The 26,719-nt window shown below is 30.8% G+C and overlaps 6 protein-coding genes across 7 annotated transcripts in view; 1 reads left to right on the top strand and 5 right to left on the bottom strand.

The window, feature by feature from the left end:
• LOC119684144 (205 kDa microtubule-associated protein) overlaps positions 1-10,833 on the bottom strand; it is a 47,231-nt gene extending 36,398 nt beyond the window's left edge. Inside the window, exons 1-2 of the mRNA XM_038098110.1 lie at positions 10,574-10,833; positions 7,400-9,763 (exon numbers count right to left, since the gene is read on the bottom strand). Of these exons, the coding sequence (XP_037954038.1) occupies positions 7,400-9,574 (2,175 nt within the window). The 5' untranslated portion in view covers positions 9,575-9,763; positions 10,574-10,833. The remainder of the gene's footprint in view (positions 1-7,399; positions 9,764-10,573) is intronic.
• A 1,613-nt stretch (positions 10,834-12,446) lies between these two features.
• LOC119678666 (nucleolar protein 12-like) lies at positions 12,447-14,039 on the top strand. The gene is made up of 3 exons (XM_038090638.1): positions 12,447-12,998; positions 13,061-13,405; positions 13,463-14,039. The coding sequence occupies exons 1-3, from the start codon at positions 12,620-12,622 to the stop codon at positions 13,918-13,920; spliced, it is 1,182 nt and encodes a 393-aa protein (XP_037946566.1). The 5' UTR covers positions 12,447-12,619; the 3' UTR covers positions 13,921-14,039.
• A 477-nt stretch (positions 14,040-14,516) lies between these two features.
• Positions 14,517-15,692, bottom strand: LOC119678665 (cell wall protein IFF6-like). The gene is made up of 2 exons (XM_038090636.1): positions 15,610-15,692; positions 14,517-15,518 (listed from the first exon to the last, which is right to left on the bottom strand). The coding sequence occupies exon 2, from the start codon at positions 15,514-15,516 to the stop codon at positions 14,518-14,520; it is 999 nt and encodes a 332-aa protein (XP_037946564.1). The 5' UTR covers positions 15,517-15,518; positions 15,610-15,692; the 3' UTR covers position 14,517.
• Positions 15,641-16,876, bottom strand: LOC119678664 (putative transferase CAF17 homolog, mitochondrial). The gene is made up of 2 exons (XM_038090635.1): positions 16,836-16,876; positions 15,641-16,784 (listed from the first exon to the last, which is right to left on the bottom strand). Exon 2 carries the CDS (start codon positions 16,773-16,775, stop codon positions 15,714-15,716), a length of 1,062 nt encoding a protein of 353 aa, XP_037946563.1. The 5' UTR covers positions 16,776-16,784; positions 16,836-16,876; the 3' UTR covers positions 15,641-15,713.
• A 1,876-nt stretch (positions 16,877-18,752) lies between these two features.
• On the bottom strand, positions 18,753-20,587 carry LOC119678663 (saccharopine dehydrogenase-like oxidoreductase). 2 transcript variants are annotated; one of them, XM_038090633.1, is made up of 2 exons: positions 20,348-20,587; positions 18,753-20,288 (listed from the first exon to the last, which is right to left on the bottom strand). In XM_038090633.1, the coding sequence occupies exon 2, from the start codon at positions 20,161-20,163 to the stop codon at positions 18,880-18,882; it is 1,284 nt and encodes a 427-aa protein (XP_037946561.1). In that variant the 5' UTR covers positions 20,164-20,288; positions 20,348-20,587; the 3' UTR covers positions 18,753-18,879. The 2 variants fall into 2 exon arrangements, with proteins under 2 accessions (XP_037946561.1, XP_037946562.1); XM_038090634.1 differs by having other exon boundaries at positions 20,419-20,587.
• A 3,177-nt stretch (positions 20,588-23,764) lies between these two features.
• On the bottom strand, positions 23,765-25,786 carry LOC119678661 (saccharopine dehydrogenase-like oxidoreductase). The gene is made up of 3 exons (XM_038090632.1): positions 25,361-25,786; positions 25,207-25,283; positions 23,765-25,149 (listed from the first exon to the last, which is right to left on the bottom strand). Exon 3 carries the CDS (start codon positions 25,142-25,144, stop codon positions 23,855-23,857), a length of 1,290 nt encoding a protein of 429 aa, XP_037946560.1. The 5' UTR covers positions 25,145-25,149; positions 25,207-25,283; positions 25,361-25,786; the 3' UTR covers positions 23,765-23,854.
• Positions 25,787-26,719: the final 933 nt, after the last annotated feature.

Raw genomic sequence — 26,719 nt, 5'->3', positions numbered from 1 at the left:
TATGCTTTTATTTTATTTTTTACATTGTCTTATCTTAAAATCAATTAATTTATTTAATTATCACTCAGTTTTTAACCCCTTTATACATAAGATTAGGGTTCTATTCTAACAATAAGAATTAATCGCGTGCCAATTTTCTATCTGACTTCAATGACTCAATTCAGTACACTTCCTAAAGTGAAAATAAATGCCTACAATAAACATTATTTTAGGATTACATATATGTGGTTTTCTTAACACGATAACTTTATATATATTCAGAATGCATATCTACAATATACATTATTGAAGTTATTACTTATATCTGATTTTCTTTAGAACGATTACTTTATATAGCAAGCGTTTGGAACCCTTAACAAAATCTGGCGTTCATCCAACATCACACAACGCACTAAGATACACCTGTACAATGCAAACGTAAAATCAACTTTACTATATGGTAGTGAGAGTTGGAACCTAACGGCAAGAGACGCACAACAGCTACAAGCCTTTGCCAATCGTTGTCTACGACGCATCCTTCATGTATTCTGGCCAGCAACCATAACCAATAATGAGCTCTGGTTTAGAACGAATCAGCCTCTTATAACTGATGAAATAATGATGCGCAAATACAAATGGCTTGGCCACACGTTAAGAAAACCCGCTGATGATATCGCAAGAAATGTCTTAGATTTCAACCCTCAAGGCAGTAGAAGACCAGGGCGTCCGCGCAACACTTGGAAACGACAAACTGAAGCCGAATTAAGAAATGCTGGAAAGAGCTGGAGTGAAACAAAACGTCTTGCATTAGATAGAGTTCAATGGAAACTATTTGTTACGGCCCTCTGTTCCACCTAGGAATAAAAGGATTAAATAATACTTTATATATAAAGCATGCAAGGTCATGAAGATTTGATAAGACTATCGGTATCAATATATCAAAATTATGTGTCATGGAAAAAAAAAAAAAAAAAATCGGAAAGCAATTCATTCAAAAATATACATATGTTAAATTTACTACTGTGTTGTGCAAAACGTAAATACAGATTGTAAGATTGTATAAAAAAAGTTAAATAAATTGTTTATTTTTGTAGACAATATAGCAGCCCAGAGCGTATCTAACCGACTGGTATCCAAAGCAACTATTAATCGAACATTGCCTCCGGAGCAAATGGTTTGTCTTGCATGGTTTTTGCTTGCTTTGGTTTATTTATTGTAATGTTATCTATCAGTTACAATATTATTTACAAACAAATAAATTAGAAAAATTAAGAAAAAAAAAACTTAACAATGAATAAACAAATCGATATGGTGGTCGTATAAAATAATATTAAATATCTGCTAGAACGATAAAATAACAAGAAAAGTTTTTTTTTGTATTTTCTTTTCTTTACATTTATCTTTGCAGAAGACTTATGAATTATGAAGAGAAATAAGTTGCTTTAAGAAACTTGCTGTGTAATGAATTTAAAGCTCAACGCGACAAACAGTAACAAAATTGAAATAGAAAATATGTTATAAACCGAGGGGAATGTTAGATATCAAAGTTTAAATTATATATATATATATGTATATGATAAAATTGGAAAAGAAAAAGATTACATAAAAACAAAAGCCATTAAAAAGTGAAATAATGTAAAACAGAGCGCGAGAAATTTTACACTCCTTATTTAGCAGGAAATGCCTGATAGCATAACACTTGCAGATACATAATCGCATTCGGACTCGTATGTGACCTAATTAAATGAAACGAAGCGTAGTGCATGCGTGCATGGTGACCAGTATTTAACATTTTACATTTCTTTGCAACAACAACATACGGAGAACAAAATGAAAACAGAGAAATGTATCTATGCACTATAACCGAAGCGAACCTAAATCAATGGAAGTGGCAGTGGTGGCAGCAAACAGCACTGGTAATGTTGGTATAAATGTTTGTTGTGGCACAACATCGTTGCAACATGCAAATAAATTATGTTAATGTAGGTTGGCTGCCGCCCAATGCAATACGTACGAATCTATCTCAATTAAATCTGCTTTTGTTGGTATGGTATAGCCAACAGCTAGAGCTAGCTAAACGATGTTGGTTAGGTAAAATATGATTACAATTGAAATGAAATAGTATAGCAGCATATGCATTTTAGAACTTCATTTTGTAATTTATATATGCTATGCATGCACTTTTTAACCACTTTTTGTTTTATTGTTATTATTTAAGTTTGACGGTAAAATATGCAATATTAAAATATTTATGCAAATTTTTTTATGAATTCTATGGAAAACAACGTTAAAATATGTCACAGAAACGGTAGTGTAGCCTACACGTACGACTTTGCTAATATATAGAGATGTGTATATGTGTATAACCCACACGAACACTAAATTCTACTAAAACGAAAAAAAAAAATATTTTTTGTTTTATATAAAAATATATATTTAAAAAATATTTTATTTCAAGTTTTAATTACTAACAGCAAAAGAATTTTTATAATTAATTGTGTTCATTTGTGACCACTGCTGCAGTTAAGCGGTTAACCCGCTGAGCTTACATAAATAGTTCATATCGTCCCCCGCATTGGGAATGTTATTAAGATTATTATTTGTGGCAAAATTTCTCTATTAATTAAATTCAAAAAATAAATAAAAAAAAGCGTATCTCGATGTAAAATAGAATTGAAACTAAGTTGATCAAAATTAACAGATAATTGTAGCAAACACTGAACTCTCCCACACACACACACACACAACAAAACATTTTTGAGGAAGGAAACTATTAGTAATATAATTTATTTTACAAATGTTTGCTTTATCACTCTTTTCATCAAACATAATGAAAAAAAAAAATTATTTACTAATCGAAAAATTATCTGTTGACATAATAATAATAAATTTTTTTATATAATCTTAACTTTAAACATAAATGTTGATTATAACTAATGTAGATCCAAAATGTATATGGGTCATTCTTTTACAACACGGACACCTTTTTGACCTCATGATCTCCGATTTGGCTGAAATTTTTTTATGAGTTCCTTTTATAAAATAAGAAGACCCGTAAAAATTTTATGTTTTTTTTCCTAGGAGATATGGACTCATGGGGTTTTGAGAATTGGCATAGTAGACACATTTTTAAATGGCTATATCTCAAGTTCTATAAAAGGTAGAAACTTGTACAGCGTTTCAAAGATAATTGATTGAACTTTTATGAAATTGTTTAAACAATTAAAATTGTTAATATTTAAGTACTAATATTAACCGTTAAATTTCAAAAAATTATATATAATTTCTTATATATAAGAAAAAAATAAGATTTAAGAAATGCTTTAAGATTGGTTTCATCGACAAAAATGGTATAAAGACGAGACCCAAAGTTTTAAAAGTAAGTCCATTTCGTTAACACTATTAGGAAAAAAGAGTAAATTATTATCCCTTTTCTAGTAGGAAGGTAGTTCGCAGAATACGAATTTGAGGAAAGCCATTGACTAGATGTTGTTCACACCGTACATCTCTGACCTACTATTACGACAATATTCACTACAAGTAAAACCTATTAAAGCCTATTAGACCTATTAGATATTGTACTGTCAAAAGAGCAATTATTTTAAACAACTAAGAACAATTAGTTTATTGGTTTTGTTCCGATTGTCAGCAAACGATGTCAAACATACACTCTGATAGATGGATTGACCACTTTTTACAACTATTTTGTACGTATCGTAAAGCACAAGAGCTATTAGTGGGTGTGAATATAAAAAGAATTGAAAAATTTGTTTTGCTAAAATGCAAACTCAATGAACAATGAAATACGTGGTGTTCGAATTAAGAAATCAAAATTGACATATATAAAGATGAAAAACTGTTATATATCCGGGAGCCCTTGGTATTATTTAGTATAAGGATTTCAAAAGGACAAGTTTTTTCTACATTAGATTACAATGCAGATTCATTGACATAGCCTATTGCATCAATTAAAAGACTTGAATCCTGTAAACTGTGACCAAAATCAATTGGACAGAACACATCTCGGATTTTATGCATAACTGAAGACAAAGATTTACTGCAGACAGTGAAACGACAAAATTGGAGTAAAATGATAGTTTGCTTGAATTATATTTGAAAGGCAAAGTTGAAGCAAGGCGTAGTACGGGTAGACAAAACTGTGGATAAATCAAATATAACAAACATATTAGGTAACCATCGAGTTGGAAAAAGCACTTACAAGAAGAAGTGAATATCTATTTCTGAAATTTCTAAAACTAAGGAGATATTAACAAAAATAGACTTAAAATAAAGACTTAGCATCTAATAAACTTCAGCACTTTGAATGGTTTAGTCATTATGTTATGTTATGTGGGACAATGAGTTTGTTCTCAAAATAGATAAATCTATTGCTGCTCAGTTTTGACTATTCACAGAAATATATTCAAAATCCATTTTACAGAAACAACAGATATTAGTCTCTAAGAACCGAAAAGGTGGTATCTGGAATCACAGTGCCGTATTAATAATATATACGAGAAGGAATGAAGGAGAAGTAAATATTTCCATATAACTTGAAAAGTAATGTCTGTAAACTAAAATGAATGGTGTGAAAATAGTGTAGCACATTTATATATATTTAATATAAATATAAAAATTAAACGTACTTATAATATTATTAAAGACGTTACTGAGAAAAAGATTTCCATGCAACTTCAATAACCAAGTCACCCAAATACAAGTTAACTACACATATACATGCACATAGGAGCTTCAATATTATATATATCACATTGTAATTTAATTTTGATTGATAAACTTATAAAAGACCCACAGGTAAACTGAGTCATAAGATATCTATCTATAAAAACAAACAAAAACAAAAAAATACAGCTGCCGCTTATCTATCGTAATATATTAATCGATTAATATGTTAAGTGTTGTTGTAATCTAAAAATAAATTAATAATATAAAAGAAAAAGCTTAAACATATTTGTGAAGAATACAATTTTTAATTTCTCAAAGTGATACATTTTCCCTGATTTTCTTCCGTATTTTTTAATTTCTCTAATGACACGCGCTCATCTTATTTCCATAGAAATCTATTCCCCGACACTTTTGTTGAACGGAGCGTAAAGTTTTTAATTGTTACTATTACTAAGAATTTCTTTTTAGTTACACTTTCAGGAAAAAAAACTAAATAAACTTAAAAAAATGTACTAAATTCAATGACAAAACGTTTACAATATCAAAATAATGCTTTGTTCACACTTTCAGCTTTAATGTATATGATTAAAACACTTTTTTTGTTTATAACAAAGTTTTTTTTTGTTCTCCATTTAAATGAAATCTCAACTCAATGAATAAGATTGATGGTTAGGACATGATTTACGTATGGATGATGACGAACCAGCGAGACAAACTCCAAGAAAATAAAGGAAAATAATATCGAAAACCAAAAAAAGGATAGATTGATATTGTTGAAGAATACTTAGAAAGATAAACTAACCTTAAAGACTTCTTCTTTTATTATAAACGATTTCACATAAAAGTGTGGACATAGGTCAAGAATTACTATTTTTCCTATAATTAAAACTTCAGTCACTCTCAATTGTTTTCTCAACAGTATGTTAGAATCCAGCTGTCCGCGTCATAACATTATAAAATGCGATATATTTAAAATGAAATGCAGTCCAGTCTATGACAGAGCCATTATTCTTAATATATGAATATTAATAAATAATAATAATTATATTCATATATAAAAAAAATAATATTAATATATAATATATAATCTATAATAATAATAATATTAATATTGATATATAATAATAATATTGATATAATAATAATATAATATATTAATATATAATAATATAAAATTAATAATAATGTTAATACATAATAATAATAAAATAATAATAATGTTATACATAATAATAATAAAATTAGTAATTAATAAAAAATAATAATATTATAATAAATAAAAATAATATTAATATAATAATAATAATATAATAATAATAATAATATTAATAATATATTAATAACATTAATAATTAATAATATATAAATAAATAATATTAATAATAATATTAAAATAAATTAATATAATAATAATATTAAATAATTAATATTAATAATAATATTAAATAAATTAATATTAATAATAAATTAAAATAAATTAATATAATAATAATATTAAAATAAATAATATAATAATAATATTAAAATAAATTAATATTAATAATAATATTTAAATAAATTAATATTAATAATAATATTGAAATAAATTAAGATTAATAATAATAATGCTAATAATAATATTAATAATATTAAAATAAATTAATATCAATATATTTTAGTATTTTATATAATTTTTAATAGTCAAACATATTTTCCAAACTAAATAATTAATTTATAAGTTCTTTTTCATATTTAAATTAAGCAAATATTATTAATAAAACATATACTCCATAAAATATAGATGATAAAATATAAACATATATAAATTAAAATCGAAACCCGATTTTTCAAGATATCTTTATCTGCTCCAGCGCATGTTTTTTTTAATTAATAATAGAACAAGTTTTAAAAAAATCAATTAATATAGAGCAAAAACTAAACTAACGAAAACTTTTGTTAAACTGACACCCATTCATCCTCTTGGGTCTAAAATTTTTCTAAAATCATAAATTTATTCTTTTAACATTATTTGGACTAACTTTTTTTAACCGAATACTTCCTTTAATTATGGGTAAAAAATAAGTTTTTACTATATTTATATATTTTGATTATATATGTTCATTTAATTTTTTTTTAATTATTATAAGTTTTTGTTTTAATGACCAAAACTTTTTTATTAATAATTTTATATTTATTTAATATTTCGAAAATATTCTATAGTCATGTTCAAAGTACTTCAGGGTACTACTACAGTTTTTAAAAAATTGTTTAAAAACTAATTTCGTGTTATTTAATTATTATATAAAACCAGCAGAAAGAAACAATTCCTACGAAATATCTTAAAGTCAAGTTTCAGTTCTACACAACCACAAATAGATTGTACACTAAAAACAATCGACAATGTTTTGCTTAAAACCCACTGACTCACCCTCAAGACTGACAATATAAGAGCAAGAGAAGAAAAAAAATAATTTAATAAAAATTTGAGTGGCAACACCAGAATTGTGCATACAAAAAGAACACTCCAAAGAGCACGGATAGATACTCGCATTCGCATGTAGATGTGCATGTCCTACCTAACACACCCCAAAATCGAGTGGCAAATCGACGACTGCATGAACTCAACCTTACAAGTATACCAACAAATTTAATGATTTCTCAGGTGAAGAAAACAAGGCAAAATAAACAAAAAAAAAAAAAAAAATAACACCAGAAAATATGAGCAATAAAATTAAGATTATGGTAAAAGTCATACCTGTGGTAGATCTCCATCATTGACAAATTGCATATTGTCCATCTTCTGTTCAAGTTCATCCAAATCATCGACAACATTATCCGTTAGTGCATTGTATTGTTCCTTGGTATCTTCAAGCAAATGTTTCTCTTCAGTTGATATGGGAGATGGTGTTGCATCATCCATATTCATGTGTGCTTCCAACGGTTCTGCTGAGATTTGTAAGTCTTGTAGTGGTGCGACAACAGCAGTATCTATGGGAACAATATTCTCTGGTTCATCAGCAACAGAATTTTCAAACATATTATTTATTTGTTTATCATCAGACACTTGATTTGCAGTCTCATAATTCATTGAATCTTCGGCAAATAAATCAGCGTTTTCACGTTCTTGCTCGAATTGGTTATTATCAGTGGAAGTGTGTTCTAGGTAGACGGACTCTTGCATTAGTGCCGCATTGTCCATATCAATTAACTGTTGTGGTACTTCATTATTCAGTGAATTGTGTTCATTGCGTAGATTCATTTCCATCTCATCGATTTCGTGTGGGGTTTGTGAAGCATTAAGTAATTCTATTTCTGCGGTAATATCTTGATTTATATTATTGGCGAAGGATGTGTTGAGACTTTCGAATTCGTTTGGTAGAGGTTGTACGGTGTTTAAAATATTTTCAATTGTTTCATTTTCATATTGTTTAAATACTTGTTCCTTCATTGCATCTACATCGTTATCTAAGTCAACACATGTTTCTGGTCCATGATCTATGAAAGTGTCAGGAGAGCGTTGTTGATAATCCAAGCAGTCATTTGTAGGCGGCTCATCCTCAACAAACAAATTTTTGCCAGCATTTTTTAAGTTTTCCAATGGCATTATTTCTTGTAATGAACCATCGCCTATTAAATCGTCTGCTTGTTCCAATTCATGCGGGCGTTGTGCAGCTTCGTGTTCGAATTCATTCTCACCAGGCAACGTTACGTAATCCATATTCGAACAATCCCCCTTGATTGGGCTCGCTGCAACAAAGTCATCTGCCATTAAATGTCGTGGTATAGCAACTGGGTGCGGTGAACATAATGCGTCAGCTACTTCATCAACAATATCATCTTTATCACCTTCAACGCTAGCATCATCGTCATTAATAACGCCACCAGCACTGTATGTTTCGTCAACAGGTGTGGGCGAACCTGGATTTGAACCGAATCTTGGCACAAACTCCTTCGCATCTGGATTCAATGGCGAATGCATTGACGGTACGTTAAAATCAGTTGGTGTCGATGCGAAAGTATCGAGTTTTAGTGAATCTGGATTTGGTTTATGTTCAAATGTACCATCGTCATACGCAATGCCAAAATCAACATCCTGCTCCTGCTGCTGCTGTTGTTGCTGCAGTTGCATTTCATCTTTTAATAAATCTTGTTGTGCCAATTGTTGTGGTGAATTTTCGCTAAGACTGCTTGTACCGTTAGTGGTATTAGTGGCCAATGAACTTGGTTCCTCTTCTTCCGTTTCTTCGCCACGTCCAGACATTTGAGCACCAAATTGTGTTGCAATATTTTCTAGAAAATCGTTTTGCTGTTGCACGATATGTTGTGTTTCATCAATTTTTATATCTACATGCAACAAATCTGAGGCATCTACGTCTTCGCCTGCTGTTGATGTGGTATTTGATGTAGTCGAAAAATCGCCATCATTTTTAATTATTTCTACTTCTTCTTCTTCTTCATCCAAAAGTGCTGCTGCTTTATTCAAAACACCAGCATCGCTTAGATTAACGTTAACGTCAATGTTGCCGTGCACGTTCACGTCGATGTCAGCGTCGACGTCAATGTCTGCGTCAATATCTGCATGCATGTTTCCATTGCCGTTGCCGTTGCCATTGCTATTGCTAACTTCATATTCGTGTTGGCCCAACAATATGCCGTCTCCAACGCCGTTACCAATTCCTTCTTTACCATCGACTTTTATTGTTTGCTGCTTTTCGCTCTGCTGCACTTCTTGCACGTATTTCCATTCTCCTTCACTGTGTTCATTTTCCTCAAACTTTCCCCCAATATTAGCACCAATACCACTTATTTCATCACTTGCAACTATATTACCATCAACACAGCCAATTCCACTGGGAATTTGCAAATTTTCCATTAAATTTTGTGAATTTTGCAAAAAATTTTCCATATATGTATTGTCCTGCTGCTCCATTATGATTACTTTTTTTTTTTTCGTGCAATGTAGCTTTTGAAGTTATCTATTCTTTATTTTTTGTTTGTATTCGTTTTCAGTCTCACTCTTTTTTAACTGTTCCTTTTGTTCCCTTTTTACTGTTTAATCCTTTTATCCTTTGTGAAATTTAACATGAAATTTTGCAACTTTGCAATTTTGTAATCGTATCTAATAATTTTAAATTCAAACGAATTTTATTAATTTTATTATTTTGTAACAAAAAAATATATATTCAATAAACTACGCAAAATTTCGAATTAGAAAAAATTTAAACTGTCAAAATTGGTTTTGTTCAGCGTGTTTCAACTTTAAAAACGTAATAGTTTCTTTTCTTATTCACTTTCAATGTGTAATTTATTAATGTATCGTATTCTAAAAAAAATCAGTCTCATCACATTTATAACTCAATTTAGTTGATAACTTTTACAAATTTAACAATGCTAACATATCGCAAATACTTTTTTATATAAAAAATTTCTGCGGACTTCACTGCTGTTGTCGCGTTTGCACTCCTTCAACAACGATCATACAATGGGAGCGGTTATTTTGCGGCGGACTTTCTTACTGCAAATTTGTTATATCTTTCTATACGTTTGTGCGCAACAAACCAACCAAGAGCATAAATTACACAAAAATTGTGTTGTGCTGCGTAATGAGTACAAATTTAATTTTCACACAAACCATATTGCTTCGATATAAAAAATTATTTCATCAGAAACTTTAAAACAATGTTTAATATTATATTAATTAAATGTATAATTTTCATTAATAAAAAAAAAATTATGTGTTTAACAGCACGAAATCAAGTGTATGTATTGTGTATTGAAAATGTTTGGCAACACTGAAAGAACGTGCTAAATTATGTTATGCGCAGAAATGTAAACGAAAGCAAACAAAGAATTTCGCGAAACAATTTTTATATATCCACAAATCTATATTGATTTCTGATTTCTTATAACAAAACAATCACAAACTTACTTTAAATGTTAGTAATGTGTATATCCATGCACTTTGTTCTGAATTTTGCTGCTAAATCCCGTGTACTTCAAATTATGCCACAAATGCCGGTATGCCGGCTAATCTAATAAATTCCAATAATTTTCGTTCACAATAAAGAATAATTGTGTAACAATTGTTACACACACATCATGTTGTCATACATACTCATCGCATATGTGAGCATTTTTGCGCTATCATATTCGCTGTGGTAAATCCAAATTCACCACAAATACACTCTAGATAGATTAGATTTTTTAACAATATTTTGTGTTAAGGTTTTCGAACAGTAATGCATCACAACGAAAATATTATTTCGAATTGAAAAAGAAATGTTAAAATTTATTCACAACAAAGATTGAAAATTTTAAAATGCCAAAGTGAATGAAATTCTTATTAAATTTATTTAATAATAGTTTTGTACATAATTATAACTAAAAATTGTAAATTTTTGTTATAAAACTATTTATTAAATTTATATTATATTTTTTTTGTACATAGCAGTAATTGAATATTTTATTTACAAGGAGGTGGAACTTTTATCAAACACACGAAACAAAATTTAACAGGAGAATATATAATATAAACAGTGTAGATAAAAATGCAAATTAAGTTAACATCGTAAACTCAAAATAACTGTTTTGCGTATTACCAAATACCCATCATCAGTGCTCTGTTTTAGAAATACTTATATATAATTATTCATAAATAATAATTTTATTTTTTAAAGCACCAATTGATTAGTGTTTAAATAAATTCCTTTTTTTAAAAATTAAAAAATTCCAATCTAACTATTTTAAATACATGATGTCTTAATTGTTGAACAAGCAAAAATACAGTCAAAGTTAAGAATTCCAAAGCTGTAGTATATATACACTATCGAATATTTTTAATTTTCGGATTATCGGGCAAGAAACAATGGATTATAATAATAGATCTGTTCCACGAGCTACTCGTAGTGACATTGTGTATACACAAATGCATTCCACCAGAAAATTTTCGAGTATACCTATAACATCTGAGAGAGCGTCACATCTCTATTGAAATTTGAAAATGATACACAAACTTTATTCGTACATTTTATTTCAATTAAAATTTGTGTTTATGTGTAAATCAACTGTTTTGGTTTGAATTAAAATTATTTGTTTACTTGCGCGGCACAGTTGTTCTCACCAGATCTTACACAAAGCTGTTTCATGAAAATCTGTGTAAAAAGCGTAATATAGCACTTTATTTGTGTTAGGCTCACAGTTTGTAATTTATTTGTGTTTTACTTGAGTTTTACTAGAAGTAGCTCGTGGAACAGACTTAATAATCTATTCCACGAAATTATTAATAAATTCATAATTTCAAATGAATAAAAATCAATTTTATATAATAAATTTCAAATAAAAATAAAGGTGAAACCAACATAAATTATTTATTATACATTGTAAACACAAGTATAATTAAAAAAAATTTTTTAAAACCGTTCAAGTTACAACGTTAACGAAATCCTTTTTTCGTCAAATATTGCTGACTTACGTATCAGCAATATTTAGTTGATGTTAATATGCAACCAAAACTTAACTAATTCTAAAAAAAACTTATACATATAATTGAATCAAAGACAAACTGTTTTTAAAATAATTCTAATATTATTAGACAAATAATTTAATAATTAAATATTACTTAAACTTTATTAATTTTGTCTGTATTTTATATTATAAAAATACAAAAATCGTTGCATTAAGTTAATATACATATAATCTTTAGAAAAATAATTTCATTTAGTATTGTATTTTAAATTGTCGAGACTTATCTAAAAATACATAAAAATCTAAAAATTAATTGGGATCAAATCGAAAGCAATTCTATTCAACCAGGCTTGACAAAATATGTCCGAAAATCTTACTATGTAAATGTTCTGTTGCATTTATTGTGATTGAAAAGAAGAAGAAAAGAAAAGAAGAAGAAGCAAGCAACATATGTTTATGTAGCTAAACACTTAGAACTTGTTTTTAGCACGTGCAACATTACACAGGTAAAATGAAGGATAAAACTAAAGCTAATAACAAAGTCGCTAATGGTAAAATACAGAAAAAAGTACAAAAAAAGCATAACACTTTAAATGTATCTAAAAGTGACAATATTACCAAGGATGTAGTAACAAAGGCAATTAAAGAAAATATAGTTAAACCTGCTGAAGCTACACAAATTGTTAAGCAGGATAAGAAACAAAAAAAAACAAAAAAGCCTAATACTCAAATTGAAGGCAAAGTTAATGGTGAGAGTAAGAAAAATAATGTGGAAAGCAAAGAAGCTACACAAGCACAAAAAGATGTTGCATCGCCTGACCAGGACAAGAAAGATAAGAAATTGATGCGTAAACAAAAAAAGAAAGATGCTAAGAAACAAAAATCTGATGGTAATGTTTTTTTTATATAAAATATTCAAATTTAATAATATATCAAATTTTGTTATTTCTAGGCCCACGCGTTAGAGATCCCGCATTAAATGCGTCTACGGTCTTTGTTGGCAATTTGCCAACAAACTCCAAGCGGATACAAATCGCACGTCTATTTGAAAACTACAAACCAGTGCATTCTATACGTATTCGTACCGCGAATGGAAAGGCGTTGTTCAAACATAAGGTGCGAAAGAACGCTCCTTCACTTATTGCATATGTTGTGCTTTCGAGTGTAGAAAACGCTCAAAAATCTTTGGAACTAAATGGAACAACTTTCAAAGATAATCATATAAGGGTTACTCTTGCAGATAACAAACAAGGAAATGATATAAAACGCACAGTTTTTGTAGGAAACCTAAAATATTGTAAGTTGACTCTATATTCAATTTATTGACTTCTTGAAATAAATTTAACATTTTTAGCTGCAACAGAAGAGAAACTACGTGAAATCTTTTCAAGCTGTGGTGAAATAGATTATATACGCTGTTTACAAGGAGACGGAGGTTGCAATGGAACTGCTTATGTTTGTTTTAAGTCTGCAGAAGCGGTTGGGTTAGCTTTGGAACTTAAAGAGACACTGCTCGATGAAAGACCAATACATGTTGAACGTTATTTGCCAAAGAAAACTGGTGCAAAAAAAGCGCGCGATGAAGCCGCTGCCTCAAAAACAAAGGTAAAAACTGGTGCCAAAAAGCGCTTGGATGAGAAAAAACAAAATAAGCAAGGCAAGACAGCAAAGGAATCACCTCAAGAAAAAAGTAATAAAAAGAAAAAGAACGAATATCGTGGCGTAAAAATTGAGGATCAGAAAAAGAAACAAAAGAAGAAGGGCAAACCATCCGAGATGCAAAAGTTGGCTAAGAAAATAGCACCAAAATAAATTTTTATTAATAAAATCAAAGTTTTATTTGATACTTTATGCTCTGGACTATACGAATTGAGCAATTTATAATTTTACAAAAATATAACTAAAGTTGTAAAATCCTATTTAAGTATATAAATAATTTTTGAATAAATTATTTCTATATATGGACAAATAAATTAAAGTAGCGTTTATATTAGTCTTTAATTGTAGCCAACAGGACTCTTCTAGAACAGTAAGAACTATTTAAGACAGTTGAAATAGTTTTAATATTGAAATAGTCTCGAATAGGTTGTAGTGGCCGCCTTGTGCCAGAAGCCCACTGAAGTTCAAATTCTGTATCGTTTTGAAACCATGTTAGCGTGATTTATACGCAGACTAGAGATCAGCGTGAGAACAATGCCCGTAGTCACAAATTAAAAACAACTAATCTAACAAATCTATAAACTTAACGAAGTCCCTGATTTTGCAGAATGACAGTTGTTAGGTCGTTAGAAAAGAAAGCCTCAAAGATATTAGATCTTCTCCTAACTAATGATGGACATTGACACATAAAGACACATGAAATATAATTAAATGAATCACAAACAGTTTATGAGGTTAATTGTCTTATATTTATTTAGCTTCTGACGATAATTGTTTATTTAGTTTAGTTTGTACTTCTACTGGAAATTTGTTGAATATTTTCTTAGCGCAATCTAAACAAAACGTTCTAGTGTAATAAAAGCTGCAGGCTTCATCTTTGCAGACAGGACGTTGACACTGACTACAATTAGCGCCCATAGCTATATAATACTCTGGTATTTTCTTATTGCGTGGAGGTGGTGGTTGAAATGGATCACGCATTACATAAGTGTCCTCATAATATTCCACACCCAAAATGAAAGGAGCAGTTTTACCAAATATATGCACCATTTCATCCATATCGCAAGCACTGCAACGGAATCTAATTTTGGGTTCACGTTCGTCGTCTTCATCACGGACAGGTGGTTTCGATTTAAAATCTTTGGAAGACAATTTCAACTTTGCTATTTCTGCTTCCTCATTCTCAATGTATAATTCGTCATCATCAACAGCAACTGGTAATTCATCATCACTTGTTGATTCTTCATCTTCAAATGAGGTTTTCAGCCTATAGGCCTGTTTCGATGTGCTTGGTGGTACAGGTTCAGTGTCACTCCTTTCTTTATTTCTAGTAGTATTCATGCTAAAAGCCTGTTTTGATGTGCTTGGTACAGGTTCAGTGTCTCGGCTTTCTTTCTTTTCAGTTATATGCTTTCTAGAAGCCTGTTTAGATGTGCTTGGTACAGGGTCAATGTCACTGCTTTCCTTATTTCCATAAGTATTCGTTCTAGAAGCTTGCTTTGATGTACTTGGCGTTGGTTCAGTGTCACTCCTTTCTTTATATCTACTAGTGTTCTTGCTAAAAACCTGTTTCGATGTGCTTGGTACAGGGTCAGTGTCACTCCTTTCCTTATTTCTGTAAGTATTCATTCTAGAAGCTTGCTTCGATGTGCTTGCTATGGGTTCATTGTCACTTCTTTCTTTATTTCTATAAGTTTTCATTCTAGAAGCTTCTTTTGATGTACTTGGCATGGACTCGGAATCACTCATTTCTGTAAACAATTGCATAAGGATATGATATATTTTAATGAAAAATTTGTTTAAATAACAAAAATTTATTTACAGCAAAGATTTAGTTCTTACAGAAATTTTTTATAAATAGTTTAACAAGTTTATAATATATAAATTCTTAAAGCTACATCTTGTTACAGTTTTAATCTTGGTATTACTGAGTTCTACAATTCGTTTTAAATTTTATTTGGATTACGTGACTCTGCAGGCCACCATTTAGGTTTTTCAACATAGCAATCAGCTCCATCAATTAATAGTTTAGGTGCACCTAGTGCCTGTTCTACGCGTAATAATCCTATAGCTCGATCACGACTAATGCCACGTATTGTCCCAATATTGGCACCTGAGGCTAACTGGACAGTAGTGACTTCTTTTGATACTGGTGCCGTTAGCCGTATTGGCATAAAACGTTTACGTATTGTGCCGGTATGATAGACGCGTGCTGTAAGTTCTTGTCCAATATAACAACCCTTTTGAAAGCTGACACCATGTAGATAATCGCCATTTGCTTCTAAAGGAAAACATTTACCGGGTGGTAAATCTGTCACGCCTTCTCCTACACCGTATTTATAACGTCGTATACGATAATTACAATCGTTGGTTGGAGGAGAAACTGTAACTTTATCGGCTTCAGAAAATATTTCAGCTATATCATCCCATTCATTCTTAACACCTGCGATTACTCGCACACCCAGTTCACGTATACGTGGATCTGTGCAAAATTGCATATTACCAATTACACCCGAGCTATCGAAATTAATATCGCCATCATCTGGGTTAAATACTATCCACGGTTTGTATTTATCTCCAGCTGCTTCAATAACAATTTTTCGACGAACACGATATAAACGCAAATGTTGACGTAGCTGTTCAGAAATTCCTTTATCACATTCAATTAAAAACGTGTTTACATCTTTGGTGCGATATATAATTGAGTCATATAATATGCGTCCAGCCTTATTTAAGAACATTGTGTACATGGAATCATTAGAAAGGGATTGGTCACTGTTCAAATGTTTCATGTCGTTTGTTGTTAATCCCTGCAAAAATGGTACGACTTCTTTGCCGCTTACACGTATTAATTCTCGATCTGTAAGTGGTTCTATTATTAAACGCGTTTTACCAGACGGTCCTTCGTCTTGTGTTAAACCACGAATATTTTTTGTCATTGTTCTTAGACATTTTGTTAACAAATTGGGACCCATAAATGGGTTTACTAATTTTTTCAACGATTGCATTTCAGTTCACTGTTAAAAAATGTTTGTAGCTAAATATTTTTATATTAAATATTTTAATACCTGAATTTTTTTTAAAAACGTAAAATTTTTGAAGCCAAAAGTATTTATTAAAATTTTTTATTTACTTAATAACTGTTTCAACTTTTATTTATGTAATGTTTTTTAAATTACTTAACTCAATAAATTCTTGAATTTATTCAACTGACAACTAAATGCAATGTTTTCATAATAAATTCTAACAGCTGATTTCACGAAGCAAAAGCCGCTTATGTGATCTACCAAGACAGGGTTGATTTATATTTTTAGTAAGATAATTAGAACTTATTTGAAATTTTGTATATATAATATGGGACTTACACTGGCCCAAAATGGCTTATTTTGAATGAATGCCTGTTGATTTGATTTTTGGCCTGTACTAAAAAACGTTGCATGAATGTTAAATATGCCTTCAAACCTTACAATTTAAACTTAAAACATATTTTTAACGTCGATTAATTACTTTTTAAGAAGTAGAAGTTCTAAAAAATGTGCATTGTTTTCAAGAAAATGCAACCACCAAACATTTGTTTACCTTTTTTTTGTAAATATGTCAAAAACAGCTTTCTCAAACTGTCAAAATGCCATGAAGAGCTTTCAATTAAGGTATGTTCAATATATTCCTTTGTATTTGGCACATATTCGGAGTGCATACGAACGTCGTTGGGACGCATTCATACAAAATGTGATGAAATGGGTCGTATTCGAGCTTAAAATGTTGTATGCAAGAATGATCTATTCGCTTCTCAGTTTCGATTTTTGACCAAAATGAGCCATTTTCGGCCAATGCAGTATAAGGCTTTTCATTATCTGTCAAACTTATTTAACGCTGAATTAGAGAAGATTATAAACTTTTTTAACACATATTCTTGTTTCAAAACTCCGCCGTAGACGGTCTCAAGACCGGTTAAGAAAGGAAAAGTGCTTGCAAGGGTCTCGTGGCGACATAACCCCATAAATATGAAGCCCTAAAATGCGAGAAACGTCTACCAAATAAAAATTTGGCTCTGCAAGCAAAGTCCTTTTATAAAGAGCAGATTCGAGAGCCTGGTGCGGCAAATATAGACAAATGGTTGGTCTTAAGGTTGACAAGTTAATATTGTAAAAAATTTACCCATAAGATACAAAAACGAGCTAGAACTGCTAGCTAAAGGTGATACAAACAACAAATTTATGAAAAAGCAGCGTTTAAGATGGGTTGGACATGCGATAAGAATGTTCTACCTAATATGAGAGTTCCACTTAAGATTTATGAGCACGAAGTAGGAATCAGCAGAAGAAGAGGGTGACCAAAAAAATGATAGAAAGATAGTGTGCAGCAGGCCTGAGAAGAAATGAACATAACAAATTGAAAAACAAAAAGAAAAAACATAGAAGAATGGAAGACTGCTGTTAAATAGGCTTAGGTCCTACATGGAATGTATAGTCACGGATGATGATGATTCTTGTTTCAAAACATCATTGTTGTAGCCCGCAGGAATGTATAAAGCCGATAACATGAAAGGAATTACAAAAACGTAAACATGGATGAGGATGTGGATAGATAATAGTAGTGTGAGAATGGAGTGGATTGTTTAGGAGTAACAATAGTTTAGAGATGTGTGGGACTTATATTAAAGTTAACTAAGATCAAGGCGAAAAAATTTAGCAACCTAGGAGTGGGTTCAAAGATCATTTAGACTAAACTTTGTTTTGATCGCTGTTTTGTAGCGACTTTATTGTTGTAATTAAGTGCAAGTTGGTGAACGTTATTACCGCCACAATTCTCATTAAGAACCATAACATTGTGAAATCCCAAACATAATGCACATAGCTTTGGAGCATATAAACACATATTTTTACCATGAATAATTAAAGTTAATTATATTTTTAATTTTTATTATAATATGTCTAAATACATATTTCTTAATTAGAAGCATAAAAATATTAATTATGTATTATTTTTAGTAATATTAAAACCAAAATAAAGCTTTGCACTTCCTTTATCAAATGCACCTCATATAACAATATTAAAATCTAACATTAATAACAAATATATTTCGAGTAGCAGAAATATTTAAAGAAGCACTTATTTATTTGCCAAAATCTCAAATTTCATGCCATGCTCGTGCTTTTCCAATTCACTTATTAAACTTGTTTTGGCAAACGCTGCGCCAGGTGAGAACACACCACCGGTTGATGGCATTTTTTCATGCTCCTTAAGTATGATTTTAGCTGTGCAGAGCAAGGCAACACAAGTAGCACCATAACCAGGATTGGAACCAGATACTTTGACCATTAAAGTTTTACTCGGTGGATCTTTGAATTGATCTGTGGGTTCGCTCAAACGTTCAGAGTTTGACCAACCCACAGCCTTCATTGTCATTTCGAATAATAGACGCTCCATATCAGATTCAGTAGGTCCTTCATGAGATATAAATCCAAGTGAGAAAAATTTCGGATATTTTAAAAGTAAACGCCGCCCAAAAGCGAATTTCGCCAATATGCCAAACGTTACACCAATAATAGCGACAAGCATTGCAGTAACCCAGGACTTAAAAGCAACATAAGCATGCATCTGTACTGGTCGTTTGTTTTCTGCTTCATATAAAAAGCGTTGCGAACGCATAACCACTGAACGGTCAGAACCTGGAAATGGTAGGCAAATACCATTTACAATTTCTGAATGGAAAAGAGTTGGTCGAGTTTTGAGTATAGGATAAAATTTAGGTAATTTATTGCTATATAGCTTCGAACGTATGCCACGTAATTCATTTGCATGTGCTAAACCGTAAACGGCACTTTCCCATGTACCATAATGTATGCTGGCTCCACCAGATGTCTCGCCTTTTGTACTACATTGAAGGTATGTTTCGACTGAATTAACAACACCATCAAAATTCTTTTCTATAAATATTATACCCATATCAGCGGGTATAGAATCAAATCCGCAAGCTGATACAACATATACATTTTTTTCCTTTGCTTGTTCATTGTATTTTAATTGCATTGTTTCCATATATTGTGGTTCACCACTAACATCAACATGATGAGTGCCAGCCTCAATACAAGCGCGTACTACTTGTTCGCCATAAAAACGATATGGACCACAACAATTCACAAGTATGCGACACTTACGTGCCATATTTGCTATGGAGGCTTCATCTTCGATATCAGCAATAATAATTGGAATGTTTGACAAGTTCTTATTTGCTTTTAGGCCCATGTCTTTAAGCACCTCCTCCAATTTGCTACGATTACGTCCAGCAACTCCCCAACGTAAATTCTCTAAGACCGTCACTGCTTCATAAACTGTGTATTTACCTGTAAAACCAGTGGCTCCGAATATGATTACATCCAATTTCTCACTCATTTTTATCGTTGTTTATTTTTCAGGTTAATGCAAATATGACCTTTGGTTTGTTCCACCTAAATGTGAATTGGTTTATCGATAATAAACACCGGCAAATGGAATGTTTTACACAAAATATGTATTAACTGTAAATAAAAATAATTTTTTACTTCAAAAAAATTAATATATTTTATATTCTCCTTACATAACACGTATTTAATATTTTATTTATATAGTATTTTACAATGCAAAGAAAAAAAACAAGCTCAGCCCTACTTAACCAAACACGGATCAGAACAAAGTGCAAGTGCGACGTAATTTGTGATGTTTATGCATAAAGTATGATGCACAGTGATGCCAGATTAGTGGTACCAGTTTTAGTGCTGCCAAAAAGTAAACATACAAAATAATAAACAAAGTTTTTAGTTGTGTCAGTCTAGTACAATTAATCTATTCTAGATTCTTTTCCTCTATTTTCATTCCCGATCACCTATTTCCTTTTGATTAATAAATCTGTGATTGCTTTTGAATTTTTAGTTTTTATTTGTAAAAATCACTTGGGATAAAGTAGTTTATGTATAATGACGTATATAGATTCATTAATGGGAGTTTCTAAAAAATAATTAAATAATTGATTGTGTTAACAACAACAAAATGCATTGAATAAAAGAAAACCAACTTTACGCGACCCCTACATTACATTTCCACTGCTTACTTAGTAAGTCATATAGTAACATTGCGCTTTTTGGCGTTTACATTATCACAAGTTACTTAAGGAATGGGAAAGAGTTTTTATGTATCAGAAAGTTCTAGCTTTAGAGCTTTTGTTTGTTTACATATTAATTGCAAACAAATGACATTCAATTTTGTATTGTTAGAAGAAAATAAATCAGCATGGAAAACACAGAAAATTTAAATAATTTAATATATATAATATAGGATATTGTTTACAATATGAATGCAGCAGTTGTTGCATATAGAAAAAAAAATGCAATGATTTATAAAAAATTACAAATCATTCTAAACCAAAGTAGGTGCTGGACTTTGATAAGTACGGGCAGTGAATATTATTAAAAAAAGAGTAAAATTTAAATGAGTTGCTATTTTAGAAAATAACGAAGAAGTTTTGGGAACAAGATTGTAAAAAAATATTCCTGTTATTTTAAGGAAATTTGGCATTAAGCAAAGAAAGGTAAAAGAGTGCATTACCGGCTTAGAAGAATTAGGTTTTCCACAAAGATATAAAGATGAATTAAAGAAATATATATATGTATATTCTAATTCATGAATAATCTGTCATAAAATAATTAAATGGTAACAAAGGTATAGTCGAATCAAGATTTTATCTGAAAGACACTTCAAAGTAATTTTCTAACGGTTCTTCTTGAGTAGTATTACATATGTACGTTAGAAGGTATTATTTGCTTTTATAAAATTTATATTTTAATCGTGATTTTAACTCAGATTTTTGTATGAAAATGGTTCGTAATTTTAACTGGATTTTGTAATGAAGTAAATTGTTTGAAACGAACAAGAAAAATTATAATCAACATTTCGATTGCTTCGGCTGTGTGAATAGACTCTAAGATAGTACGGGCAGTCTTGTTCTCCGAGTTTTTAGTATTATTTTTGTTTTTGTAAGCTAAATAAAAATTAATAAGTAAATTTTTATGATTCGAAAGGTTTGTACGGGTTTTATAAATTTTATGAATATCTGTGATTAGTATTAATATATATATATTATAGATCGTTCTCAAAAATTAATAATCCAATTAACAAAATAGCCAATAGTGTCATCATTTATACTCTTATAATCATTGAGTTAGCTAATTAATAGTTTATAATTACTACTCGATATTACGATAACATATTACGATATGATCATAAAACACGATAACTTAAATTATCTAAAGTTTTACATCTACAATTAAATACATAAATTGAACTTCGAATATTTGTGGACTTTTAGTTTATAAAAATTGCACAATCATGTAATTTAATGACTGTATAGTAAATATTACCTAAGAAATATTATTATCTCTATTGATATGGACGTCTGAACACGTAGTGGAATAATGATATACAGAATTTGAAAATAGTTTTAACACTCAAATTTATTTATAGGCATATATATAAAACGAAAATATATTTTGCTGATAAAAATAAGACTGATATTGCAAATATTTATTAATTTAACTTTGCAAAACCTTTTCTTTTTTGGATTGAGACCGCAATTGATTCGATGTCAATATCGCATTCGAGATCTTTAATGCGAAATACTAAAGCGCTTCGACAGCACATCGCAGAACTTTACATTGGAATGTTTGTATCTTCAAAGTATTACTGGATTTTGAACAATCCTATAGGGGTAAGGTAAAGTTGAAGGGATGGCCTTGTACACCAAAGGCCCTTTGAGCTCAAATTAATATCCGTTGTGAATATAGCTCGGATTATCGTTGTTCGCATACAGATCAAAAGGACTTCTGAAAAAACCGCAGCGAACAGTCGGTTGCCATATTGGAAAAAGTATTTTTTTATATATAAATAAAGCAGATCACTTACCCATGGTTGACGTTGATTTGAGCTTATAACCCAAGGGTTTTACCTTATTATTTAGCAGTATTATGTCACAAGATTCCTAAGCTAATTATATATAAAAGATAATTGTATGTGAAGTTGTAAAGGACAGACTTATTTTAATGCTCAATATAGTTGTCTATTTTAAGAACTTGTTTAGATAATATAATGGTCGAGCTATGGATACACTAGATCTGATTTTTAGACCGTTAAAATTACTGTTTCGTATGAAAATATTGCTGTGATGCAATGTTTGAGGTGGGGTAAATCATATGTAAAGCGTATATAAAAAATAGGTTCCAACACATTGTCCTGGGGGACATTTTGTTTTATTACGGTAAGAGTACGTATCTTTTTGTTTGATGCGAATAAAAGGATCTGATAGACACGATTTTATTAGGCTAAAGTATTATTTTAAGAAAAACCGAAGTACAAATCTGTTTTTTATTCGAAGGTGTTTTCAATAACTCTAGTTCGAGTTCTATGGATTTGGTCGATGAATGAGAATTTTGTGTAGAAACCTAACTGATGCGCAGGTATTAGTTCTCTTTACTCGTCTAAAAATATCTCAATGGATTTATTTTTGGACAATAACAAACTCTTGAAAAATCCAATAAATTGAAAAAAGAACAATTAAGAAATATTTCTTGGTTAGGTTAGATGACGTTGGGTTCAAAACCCACTTAAGCATAAATAATGACCTGTTGTGATACCAAGAATTAGCGATTGTTGATAAGGAGAACAAAAGTGTTCTAAAAGGACCGCAGTGGTTGGCGACATTGCGAGCGTTTAAAAATGTTAACTATGGCCTCGAAATTTAACAATATTTATTACAGATATTAAGCTATTTTATTTATCCACTAAAATACATTAGTTTGATTAAGGGTCACATCAGACATTCATTAAAGAATGTGGTTCAAATGTATAGACTATTTTAATAGACAATATCATAATATCATATCAATATCATAAAGTATATGCTTTTAACATAAAGTAAAACCCAAAATGTTTTTCGAAATTATTTTTTTTATAAAAAAAAATTTATTGTATAATTTTTAACAAGTATGTATGTATGTGTATGATAATTTTAAACCATAACCGTTTCCAAATAACCATCCGTCACACGCTTTAAAATTTATTTATTTAAAACTTCGAATTTAAGTCCATGTTCATGCTTTTGCAATTCTTCTATAATGCTAGTTTTAGCAAAGGCGGCACCTGGTGTTAAGACTCCACCAGTTGATGGCATTTTATCGCTTTCTTTCAATATCGTAACAGCTGTAGAAAGTAATGCAACACATGTAGCTCCATAGCCAGGATTTGTGCCAGAAACCTTAACAACCACTGATTTATTTGGTGCATCCTTATATTGATCGGTGGGTTCAGCTAAATTTGAAGACTTAGCCCAGCCAAGTGCTTTTATAGTGAATGAGAAATGTGTATTGTTCATTACAATTTCAGATGGTCCCTCATGTGAAACAAAACCAAATGTGAAAAGTCTTGGATAGTCCAAAAGTAATTTACGTGTAAATGAAAATTGTGCCATAATACCATACACGATAGCCATAAAGCCAACAATAATTGCTTCTATCCAAGAACCAAAGGCTACAAAACTATTTACCTGTGCAGGACGTTTACGTTCGAATTGATAGCGAAAACGTTGTGTACGAGCAGCAACTGCTGAATCTGGGCCAGGGAATGGTAAACACACTCGATCGACAACTTCAGATTTGAAAATCGGTGGACGGCGCTGAGCTTTAGGTTGAAATTTTGGTAATTTTTCACTAAACAATTTCGGACGTATATCTTTTAATTCGTGTAGATGACCTATAGCATGTATAAGACTTTCCCATGTTCCATAATGTATGCCAGCAGATTTAGGACTACGTTTACGAACTGTTTTCAAGTATGTTTCTACAGAATTAATAGTGCCATCAAAATTTTTCTCTGCATATAAAATACCAATTTCGGATGGTATTGAATCAAAGCCACAGCCAGACACTATGTAAGTATTACGTTCTTGTGCTTTAGCATGATATTTCAACTGCATACTTTCCATAAACTGTGTTTCACCAGTAACATCCACATGATGTGTGCCGGCTTCTATGCAAGCACGTACCACAGGCTCACCAAAGAAACGATAGGGTCCGCAACAATTGACCAATACACGACAACGTTGTGCCATTGCCAGCAATGATGCCTCATTACCTACATCCGCAATAACAATGGGTGTGTCCATTAAATTTTGTTTAGCTTTTGCACCCATTTCCTCTAGGATAGATTGGAGTTTAGCCTGATTGCGACCGGCAATACCCCAACGTAAGTTTCCCAGCACTGATGCCGCTTCAAATACAGTATATTTGCCGGTAAACCCGGTTGCACCAAATATTATAACATCCAGTTTTTCTTTAGTCATCCTGAGCATTTATACTAAAAAAAATTAATATAATTATGGAATAATAATTAAAAAATTATTTTTTCAATTACCGAATTTAGTTTTAATACCGAAAATTTTTAAACACAAAGTCCAAGTCCAACGCCTTTTAAACTACTCAAGTAGTGAACTGTAAATGAAATACCAACAAAGGAAAAGAATATTTTAACGTGTGTAGTTATTAACAAATACATTAATAAAATTTACTTTATCAGAATGCCATTTATTAGTTAACCCCTACGATTAAACACACATTCGTAGACAAAAAAATACACACAAGTGAAGCTCAGTTTACATTCAGAAAACACGACAATCTTGCAAACCCGTTACCATGCAACCTCGAAGGGCGGAGGGAATGCAAAATATAAATAATTAAATATGCTGCACACAGTGTTTATCATTTTTATTCAGACTTCTTGTATGATCTTATTGATCTAAAATCTTTTTATAGAATTCTATTAATGGATGATAATGCAAACGAATGCCGGCCGTATAATTCGCATACTTTTAAGTGAAAGTCTTTTAATATTTTTAAATTTGTTTCAAAAATTACAAAATAATATTATTTGTTATCACATTTTGTGTTAAACGATTACGTTTAAAACTTATCACTTTAAACTTGAGTGCTTATCTAGTTATTAAATATATTTACATCAGCTGTTCTTTGCACACATTTTAGACCAGATATTAATTTTCTTAAACAATTTTGTGCGCGATAATGATTTCTTCTGGTACATTCGTTACGGCGACGGATTTTGAAAAAGTTTTATTATATTAGATCTGTTGCACGAGATACTCGTAGTAACTTTGAGTAACACAAGTGTGTATACACAAGTGCGTTCCAGGAAATTTTCGAGTAAATGAGAGTATCCGAGAGAGCGTAACATCCCTGTCAAAATTTGAAATAGCTACACAGACTTTACTTTCTTTCAAGTAAAATTTGTGTTGATGTGTGAATCAGCTGTTTTGGTTTGAATTCAAACTTTTTTATTGCTTATTTGTTCTCACCAGACTTTATACAAAGCTGTTCCACGAAAATCTGTGTAAAGAGCATAATTTGGCACTTTTTTGTGTTACGCTCTTAGTTTTCTCTTAGCAGTTCCTAAAGGCAAGTTTCATTTCCGCTATGGAGTGGAAGCAAAGCACTGGCACTGGTCTTACAGCAGATATGGGGGAGAGAAGTGTCACCGGTAATAAGTTTAATGCTTTCTTAAAATATGCTTCAATAATTATGATAATATTTGCAGAACACGTGTTAAAGAAATGCCCAAAATTCGATTTGCTGTATGACATTTTTGGCAGACGTAGCAAAGTGAACGTCAACATTGTGGAATCTGACGCTCCTGTGGAGTGTCTTATAAACCCACCACAAGTGGAAGTCATTGCTATGCCCACAAATGTCCAAAATGAAACTGATTCGGACAGTGCAGTGGAAGATTCTCCAACTCCCGTGGGAATAGATAATTGAGTATGAATATTGATGAGATGCAAAATTTCGCGTTGTGTGGAATCTATATAATCATCACTTTTTAACTTTTAAAAAATGACACTTTACAACACTACTAA

Source organism: Teleopsis dalmanni, chromosome 2 (genome assembly GCF_002237135.1).
Source record: "Teleopsis dalmanni isolate 2A chromosome 2, ASM223713v2, whole genome shotgun sequence".
NCBI classification, from domain to species: Eukaryota; Metazoa; Arthropoda; class Insecta; order Diptera; family Diopsidae; genus Teleopsis; species Teleopsis dalmanni.
Note: the sequence above shows the minus strand (reverse complement) of the source record. Positions and strands in the feature narration are given on the sequence as shown.